This window comes from Procambarus clarkii, unplaced genomic scaffold (genome assembly GCF_040958095.1).
Source record: "Procambarus clarkii isolate CNS0578487 unplaced genomic scaffold, FALCON_Pclarkii_2.0 HiC_scaffold_117, whole genome shotgun sequence".
NCBI classification, from domain to species: domain Eukaryota; kingdom Metazoa; phylum Arthropoda; class Malacostraca; order Decapoda; family Cambaridae; genus Procambarus; species Procambarus clarkii.
This window is the reverse complement of record NW_027189150.1, coordinates 1760725-1770264: the sequence shown is the minus strand read 5'-3', so window position 1 is coordinate 1770264 and position 9540 is coordinate 1760725. Positions and strand designations below refer to the sequence as shown.

Below are 9540 nucleotides of genomic sequence, written 5' to 3'. Positions count from 1 at the left end.
GATATTAGCGATATCAGTGAGGGAGCCGAAGAGAAGAAGATAAAAGAGAAAAAAGATACTACTTCAACTAGCAAGTCTATTATTGTTAAAATAGAAAACCATATCCATTCCAATGATGAAAATGTGGCTTTGAGAAAGTTGGTTAATATAACGCCTGAGACTATATAAAAAAAACAACGTTATTGTGAAATTAATACTCAAAGTTTATTACAAATATTAGAATGGTTTGCTAACCACGATGGAACCAATGTGTTGCTGTATGAATTTGCCCACAGTGCTTCATGTCAAAAAAAAACTTGTACCCCGATTTGTCTAATGTTTCGCCGGGTTCGTCATCATGTAGTAGTTTCTAGACATCCACATTGTTCGGTGTTAATCTTATATTCAACCCTCTTGCATACACATGTGTCTTCATGTGTTAATGATGATTGTGGGTTGCCTGCTTGTCATAGACTGAAAACCACCAGATCAACTATAAAGTTTCGTCTTACCAAAAAGAAGTGTGGTTGTTAACTCAATGTTGTCTGCTGGATATATATTATTGTTAAAATTTTTAATTCGACCTATCAACAGAAGCGCATTATGATATTGATTGAAGTGTTTTTTTTTGTTTTGTTTTTTTCCATAATATTTGACAAACGAACTTCTGTGAAGAAAAGACGCTTTCCTATTTCTGCAACGGAGGCCTGTCGCTGGATATTTATTGATTTGTACTAGTTAGTGATATGTTTTATTGAATGTTTTCTTCATACCACTGACTAGTTAAATTAATATATATTTACAAACATAAGGCAATTGTGATCTGTTGTAGGTCATTTGGTGAGATGGTGTGTTAAATGGTTTCACCATAATGTGTGAGGATTCGATGAACATTGTTTTTATTTCACTGGTCGAATCAAATAGGGGCAATCATCAGTTTCAGATGCTTCACCAACAACCGGGCTCATCATCAATGGCATTACATATTGCAATCTGTGCTCCTTCCTACTTCAATAATGAAAATGATGAGGTCTTGCGAAAGTGGAATCAACTTCAAGCTTTTTGGGGGTTTGGTAAAGGTAAATATGTGGATTTTATTTTTTTTCAATGAGGTAGTGAGTAAACCATTATGGAAAACTTAGTAGATTTGACTAGTTGTTTATAATATTGTAAAATGTATATAATTAAAATAAAGTATAATTTTATGAATTTTATTCCAGGTTATTATTCGTCCAATATGTCACCTGTAGAGTTCACATCTGAAAATCCATATTGTCGTTTCAAAGTAGTTTGCTATACAAAAATTCCCAATTATCGTAATGAAGATGGTATTGTGCAAATTATAATTGGAAGGGGCCTTTCAGAAGTGGAGTAAGTAATTAATAATCATATACTTGTATAATATTCTAATAATTTTTCAGTGTTAAATATGACTAGGATCCGGGAACATTAAAAAATGTTTTTTTTTATTTTTTTTTTATTCTTCCAGGGCCTACAAACAGGAAGTTATTTCAGCATTGAGTCTATTATTCGGAGGTAATGAAGTTGTTGTTAATGAAATTTTTGCTGCTGAAGTACCAAACAAAACGAACTTCAGATTTTACATTCAGCAAGTTTTTCCTAATGGTAAAAGAATTTAAAGATTTTATAATGTTTTCCCTAATAATAATTATCATAAAAAATGATTTCAAGTATGGTATTATGCAAACTGCTCTATATTATAATATACCTTCTAGGAGAGATTCAACGTGCATCTACCACTGACACCTTTAGTCATATGTTAAGAGCATCATACAATCCAATTTTTAAGGTAAGCCTAAGTAAGCCTTATTATAGCTTGCACCAATCTATTTAATGGGAATTGATATCAGGTTGGCTTAAATAATCAAATTAGCTTAAAAGGGACATTATTAATGGAACGTTTTTTGATAGACAGGCAGGTAGATAGCCAGACAGAGACAAAAATGCCTACTTTTTCTGTTTCAGAATTTGTTTATTGAACAGATTATTCCAATGTTGACTTTAACTGAACAACAAATGAAGAAATATCTTGATACACCGCAAAGAGGTAAATGATTTTGATATGACCAATCCATCTACTTATCGTGACATAATGACAAAAGTGAAGATATTACGGGGTATTTTTTTCCTACATTTGTGGAATTAAAAATTAAAATAAATTATTTATTGTTTATAGGAATTGATCCAGCATTGTGGGAACTGGGCAAGCAAAAAAATCCTGACCCAAAGAAATTGATACCTGTTGTAAAAGTGGTATTTCAGGAATTACAGAAACAGTTCAAGTATCAAGAAGAATATGGCAATAAAATTCATAATAGTATGAAGAATATCATGGATGAAATAAGACAATTAAGTTGTATGCAGACGACAATTAAAGTTACCATTCAGAATTTTAAGTTGAAACAGACAAATATAATGCGCCGAGTTCTAAAATTGGTGTCAGCACAAGAGGTTGAAAGGAAAAAAAATCTACCACTAGAAGAAATAGAGGATCAGATTCGACTGCGATTAGAAAACTTGTATATGCAGCTGCAGGACCTCAAGGGATGTTTGAATGAACTAATGGCTCAGTCTATAAAGCCTGGTAGTTTTCCGCGAGCCCAACGGTATGGACTGGTTGTTGACAAAGTGCAGGATATATCACAATACCTAAAATGGCAGCAGGATGCACTTCAGGCTATAGTTAACATACTTAAGGAAGATATACAAGTGGTCGTTAACATAAAGAAGAACATCAGCTAAGTTTTGAGAGTTAAGGAAATTGGCTAACCGTCAACCAACTTCCCCAAACCACATTCAAACATTGGTAATTAACCCTATCATTGTTTAACACCTCCCTCCACCCTTTCAGGGAGGGTATGATGCTACACTGAATTTTTTTGGTTCGTAACAAGCAACACACATTGAACTGATGATATTTCACTCTCTCAGGGAGGGTATGATGCTACACTGATTTTTTGTTTGTAACCCGCAACACACACATTGAATTGATGATAGTCAATAAATTAAATTTTAGTCTAGTTCCTTTTTTTTTTTTTTTTTTTTTCCACATACAATAAGTGCACTCTGCCCATTAGGCAAAGTATTATAATAATTTTGCTAGATATTGATGACACTGACATTTTAACGGAAACTTGAAATAATTGACCTAGAATGTAACAACAATGTTTGTGTTGTCTTACAGGAATAATTTAGTCAAATAAGCACAAACTGTAAACTGCCAGCTTAACCAAGAAAGCCTGCCAGTGATTGGTCAATATAAAATATTCAGCGTGTGAGGGTTAATATCAGAGTCAGTCGATTTTGCTCCAGCATGGAGGACACACCTACAATTTCCTCTCCATTAACATGTGGACAGAAACAACAAGAAAGAAGTGATAATAACGATACTAGTGTTGATGAAGAACCATTACCTTCATCATCCACGTCTTTACCTTTGGGACAAAAAGTTAATGAAGGGTGTGAGAGAGAAGAAGAGGTGATACAAAAAAAGGAATTTGAATTAAAAATTAGCCAAATGTTGTAAAAAGGTGGGCATGGAAGCCGGAAAATTTTCACTCGAGAAAAATTAGCCCAATACATCGAGGAAGTCAAAAATGCTAAATTGAAACTGACTACAAAGACCTCTCATGAATATGATCTATTGTCTCGATATGATGTCAAAAATCTATTTGGGGATGACGTCTTAGTAACCATCGACGAAACTGAACGAAGAATGAAGCGGGGGACCAAGCGTAAACTGACCAGTGACAATCGTCAATTCTACTACGGCTGTAACAACAACAACAACAACAACACAACAACAGCTGATCCTGGCCGGATGTGTCGTCGTTTCATACATCAAGGGCAATTGTATGATACGATTTATGATGCACACAGAGCAGTTTGTCACGGAGGAGAAAAAAGAACTTATTTTGAAGCAAGTAAAACTATCGCTAACGTCACTCAACAATCGGTGAAACTCTTTATTTCACTCTGCCACATATGCAATTTGAAACGACTTCCTCGACGAAAAAAGGGGGTAATACGGCCCATTGTATCGACCAGTTTTGCGGAGCGAGGACAAATGGACTTAATAAATATGCAAAAAGAAGGAGGATGTGTGTATAAATATATTTTACATTATCAGGATCATTTAACAAAGTTTTCGGTTTTACGAGCTCTTCGCAGTAAACGGGCGATTGAAGTGGCACGCCACTTACTCGATATATTTGCTCTCTTGGGAGCCCCACGAATTCTGCAGAGCGATAACGGCCGTGAATTTGTGGCAGAGGTGATTCAAGAGCTAAAAAACGAAATGTGGCCCAACATGCTCCTCATTAATAGCAAACCTCGTCATCCACAGAGCCAAGGGAGCATTGAACGTGCGAATGGGGATGTAATCAAAATGCTTGGCAGTTGGATGTGTGAGAATCAAACGCGAGATTGGTCAGCTGGACTTCCCTTTGTGCAATTCACCAAAAACACAGCATATTCACGTGGAATTGGCATATCGCCTTACAAGGCAGTTTTTGGTATAGAACCGCCAATAGTTATGAAGATTAGTCTTTCGCCCTCAATATATAGCCAATTGTTCAATAACTGTCACTATGATGACAATGAAGAAGAAGAAGAAGAAGAAGAAGAAGAAGAAGAAGAAGACAAAGAGGATGAAGAAAAAAGAGGCAAAGAAGCAAAGGTAAAATTCCTTAATATTTATTGGTTTTGTTTTCAGTTCAAGCTTGGAAAACAAGAGTCCTCAATTAATTTCTGTATACTAAATTTTTTTTTATATAATTGCAGTATTCCCTGTCATCATCAAGTCCGCTGCTGCGTCAGATTTCTTCACCGTTGCCAGATATGGAAGAAATAATTTTTGATGAGGTTGAGGAGGTTACTGTTACTGTTGCTGCTGGTGCTACAACTGCCTCTACTTCCATATTATCCCTGCCACAAATACCGCCACCTTCATTACCCCCTATATTATCACCACCAACACCATCATCACCTGGTATTGTGCTGTCGCCTAAAGTAATAATAAATAGAAGATTATGTAATTTAGAAGATGGTAAACCTAATGATAATAATAATTCTGAAGTAAATAACGATTCATATAATTTACATATTGAAAATTTAGGAACTATTAGAAGCAAAGTTTATGAGCGTCAGATAACTAATGCCTCAAAAATGTTACAATTGTCATCGGCAAATGTAACACCTGTTAGCCTATATGATACTGTTAATGTGATAATACCTAAAGAAGATAGGGAAAACAAAACAGGAATGCGAACAATCAGTGGAATTATCATCGAAATAGACAATGAAAGAGATTTATATCGTGTAGCTACAAAATTTGGAACAATTAACCAATATCTATCAAGAAACGATTTTGATAAAACAATCGAAAGAATAATGCCAAACGAAATTAATAAGAATCAACAACTTGGGCTTCGTGAGATTGTTCGTAGACAATCAAATTACTTTCTCAGTGATAATAGGCACTTGAAACAATTAGTATGCCACTGTAAACTTTTATCTTGTTTAAATCATAGATGTATTTGCAAAAGAAATAATCAGAAATGTACCAAAAAATGCCGGCATAATGAAAATTTATGTAAAAACTCATAGCACCAAAAAGTAAAATGCCGTTTCGCTCGTTTTTCAATATATATATGGTTGGTTTGGTTTAAATACTCATCAGTAAAGAATTATATTTTGTATTTGGGCTTATTATTTATTACCAGTTCACAAACTGTTATTTTGATTGATTCTGACAGAGTATAGAACACAGGTGAGGAGACTAAAAATAATCTAATGAACTCAGCCTTATTAGGTAAATGGGGTCTTTCTTGCACAGTAGGCCGAGACGTTTGTTCTCTGGCATAGAACGTACTTCTCAGCCACTATGCAAAAAAGACCCCATTTGCCTAATAAGGCAGAGTGATTTTCTTGTTGTGTTAGTTTATTTAAGTTAATTCGTTTTAACTCAAATATAAACAAATTAACTTAAACAAACATGAAAGTTGTAGGCCAAGTGCGACGTCCCCTAAAGCCTATAAAAAATTAGAGGTCATTCATACAATTAACTATAGTATTTGGAGGAGCCACTTTGCAATTTCCGAGAACACACCAGATTACATCAGACTTCTGAATTACAAAAACGTTTCCTCTGGGGAATAGCAAATGAGTATATATGACAGGAAGGATTTTGATATTTCGAGTCAGTAACCCAAGACAGACATATGGGCTGAATAAGTATTGGTCATCATTATTTGATATTATATAACCATCAATTAGGTTATGACTGAATCTATCAAATATCTGAGACTCATATACGAGACCAACTGGCTCATAACACTTTACATACTGTGGATACCTATTTATTTGCCCACTCCTCCTGCGAGTACAACTCCATCTTTTCTTTAAGGCTCCCATGACATAAGTTTTTTCGTCCATATTCTGATTACTGGTTCCTAAAGCCATTACGCCTAAGGTTATAGGCTCTTTCAATATTTCAGCCCTTTTATAACCAAATTTGTATAATATTAGCGAAGGTACACAGAGACCAATGGGAATTTTCTTGCCTTGTAATTTACATTTTATAGTCCTCTTTGCAGTACCTTCCCTTTCATGTAATGTCGTTGAAGAAGCATTACAAAGGTCAGGTATTTTTAACCTCTCGAATATTGAAAGAAATGGAATATTATACTCATCTTCATTAAACCACTCACAGATTTTTCGTTTCCTTTTAATTTCAAAACGGGGATGAATAAATGTCAACCTTAGATCTACTGGATACAATTTACAAACTTTTTGATCTGTTTTAAATGAAGGAAAAATTCCACATCTTTCGGCATCAGTATCCATAGTTTTTATTACTTCTTCATAAAATCTCCCAACAATATCGGAAAAGTTGGGAGGTTCTCCATTGTCGAGGGTACCATTTGCAACTGTGAACTTTGATGTAATTTGTTCTTTCCATGTAATGTAGTTTTTAGGTAGCAATACTCGTATTGACGGAGACTCAATAAAGTATATCAATACTGGTACATCTTCCGGATGTATTAATTCAGCGATTGCTATGAACCCTCCTTTTTTTGTTTTTTCATTTTTTACAAGTGTATAACCTGAATATTCGATGGGAATGAAGTTTGAAAGTTTATCAACAAGCCAGTCCTTCCCAATGAGGCAATATATTTTAATATCTTTATAATTGTTCAACACGCCTAATGTAGCAGAGGCATATTCTCCACAAATGGCAGCTGATCCTCTTGCTTGACCAATTATGTAGCTGGCAAGTTTCATTTTAGGGGTATGGATTGAAATCATAATTGTAATCTTACCTAATAAAAAATATCTATATCCTTTTATAATGAATAAATATAAAAAAAAATCCACTATATAAAGAAGTGTGTGACCAAGAAAATCAAAGTCATTAATCCTATAAATTAAGGTAATGGATTGGAATCAATTATTAGTATTATTATTAATATTGACCGTAAGAAAAATTACTACTGTTTGTTTTGCTCATTCTATAATTCCATGGGCTCCATTATCTATTAAAACTCCATACATGACATTTATAAATGACCCATTCCATCCTACATGGCAAACAAGACATCAACAATCAAAAACAAAATTATTTAAAGAAATAGTAATGATCCCAACTGTTTATAATATTTCATTTTCAATAACATGTGGTGCATGTTATACATACTCTTATTTCTTATATCCAAAATTAACTATAAATGTAGATATAAATGAAGAAACAGAGGGACGCTTATTATACGAAACTTTTCCAGATCCTAATAAATACTATATAGGATGTAAAATATATGAATGTAAAATGACCACGGTTAAGATTAAATTAAATAACCCTTTGGAAACATTAGAGGGAAGAATAATTTGTCATTTGAATCGTGGTATTCAACATACTAAAGAAATTTTACTCTTTAAAGGAATAAGTAGAGTAGAAATACGTAAAGTAGAAAACAACCAGTGTGCACTTCCTATTAACTTAACATTGTTGAATTCTTTCATTTCAAGCCGAACTTTTAGTAAAAATGAAGATATTTGCTATATATATCCGATAGTAAGTAGTACTAGATCGTTTCTTTTCAAAGAGGAAACACCGTTATTAGTATACCAGATTAACTATACACATCAATCAAATCATGTTGGATTATCTCAAGAATTGTGTTTTAAATTCCAATGGTTGTTTTGGGTTTTGGGTTTGGGGCATTTTTTGATACATTAGACATTGATAAAGAAATAGTTTAAGTTTTTGATGGAATGTTGATGTTTATTAACATAAATTTTAGTTTAAAGTGGTTCGGGAAGTTCGTATGAAATATACACTCCTATTTCTTCCTGCCTTTTTTTTTTTTTTTTTTACTTTTAACACATATAATATAATATAATTGAATAATTAATAAACTTACTGAAATTCTAATTATTATTATACTCAAAACAAACAAATATTGATGCATATAGGTAATAGCATGCGAATCAATACTTTTTTTACAATTACCAATACACTGTGCTATATAGAGTGTCCCATTTAAATCTTCTCGAAGAACTTTAAGTATAGGACGAGTCTTATTATTATATGTTGTTATATTGTCAAGAATGCTATCTTGTTCATCCAATATTTTAATATTATTCTCATCGTACACAAATTTGATAACAACAGACGACATTCTATTTAAGGTATCACACTTTTCTGATAATTTATTAACATTATTCACAACCTTTATTTATGAATGACTGTGATCCAAACATAGTGTCTTTCTTTGACCATCTATTAAAAACTTAACATAGGTATCTGCTAAGGGCGTCAGAATAAGATATTCCTCTTCGTTACCTGAGGCAGCAATTTGTAAATCATATTTCATTGATGATGATAATTTTCTGTATGGCCAGCCTTGAGGGCAACCTAGAAGAATATTGATATGGCTAAATATTACAAATCTTCCTATTAATTTACTTGTTGTGTTTTGATTCAGTCGTCTTTTCATTGGTAATTGAAATTTATTTAATATAAATAGTTGTGAAACATTCCCAAATTTTAACTCTGCATTTAACCATTTATGTTGTTCTGTATTATTATATCCTAATAATTCATTTAAATTTCTATCGTAATAAATAGATATTATAAAATTGAGGTTATTTCTTACAAACCAAAATTTAATTGAATCTTCAAATATTGTCAATCTTTTTCCATTTTCGTTGACTGCACATTCAGTATATAAATGGGGATTGTGACTAACTATTACTCGTACTGATAACAAAACAAGAAGAAATATCTTTCGTGAAATTGTATTCATTTTTTTAAAAGGTAAGAGTATTATTTCGATGTGTCAGGGTGGTGTTGTGCGTTCTAGTGGTCTCCACGGAATTCCCCCACCCCCCTGCCTCCATCCGGGAGAGTCCCATCCTGTCAGGGTATAAATATTAAAGGACTCGAGGTTCCACACACATCAGTGTGTCCCTGCTACACCCAACAGTATGGACCATGGGGTCCCTACTATAAATCACCTCTCTAAGGTTTAGCAAGAGATT

The 9540-nt window shown here is 33.4% G+C and overlaps 1 protein-coding gene across 1 annotated transcript in view; it reads left to right on the top strand.

The window, feature by feature from the left end:
* Positions 1-952: 952 nt before the first annotated feature.
* The window catches only part of LOC123752092 (nuclear pore complex protein Nup54-like), a 41246-nt gene continuing 32658 nt past the window's right edge, over positions 953-9540 (top strand). Inside the window, exons 1-5 of the mRNA XM_069320339.1 lie at positions 953-1058; positions 1200-1350; positions 1469-1586; positions 1972-2047; positions 2177-2715. Of these exons, the coding sequence (XP_069176440.1) occupies positions 953-1058; positions 1200-1350; positions 1469-1586; positions 1972-2047; positions 2177-2715 (990 nt within the window). The remainder of the gene's footprint in view (positions 1059-1199; positions 1351-1468; positions 1587-1971; positions 2048-2176; positions 2716-9540) is intronic.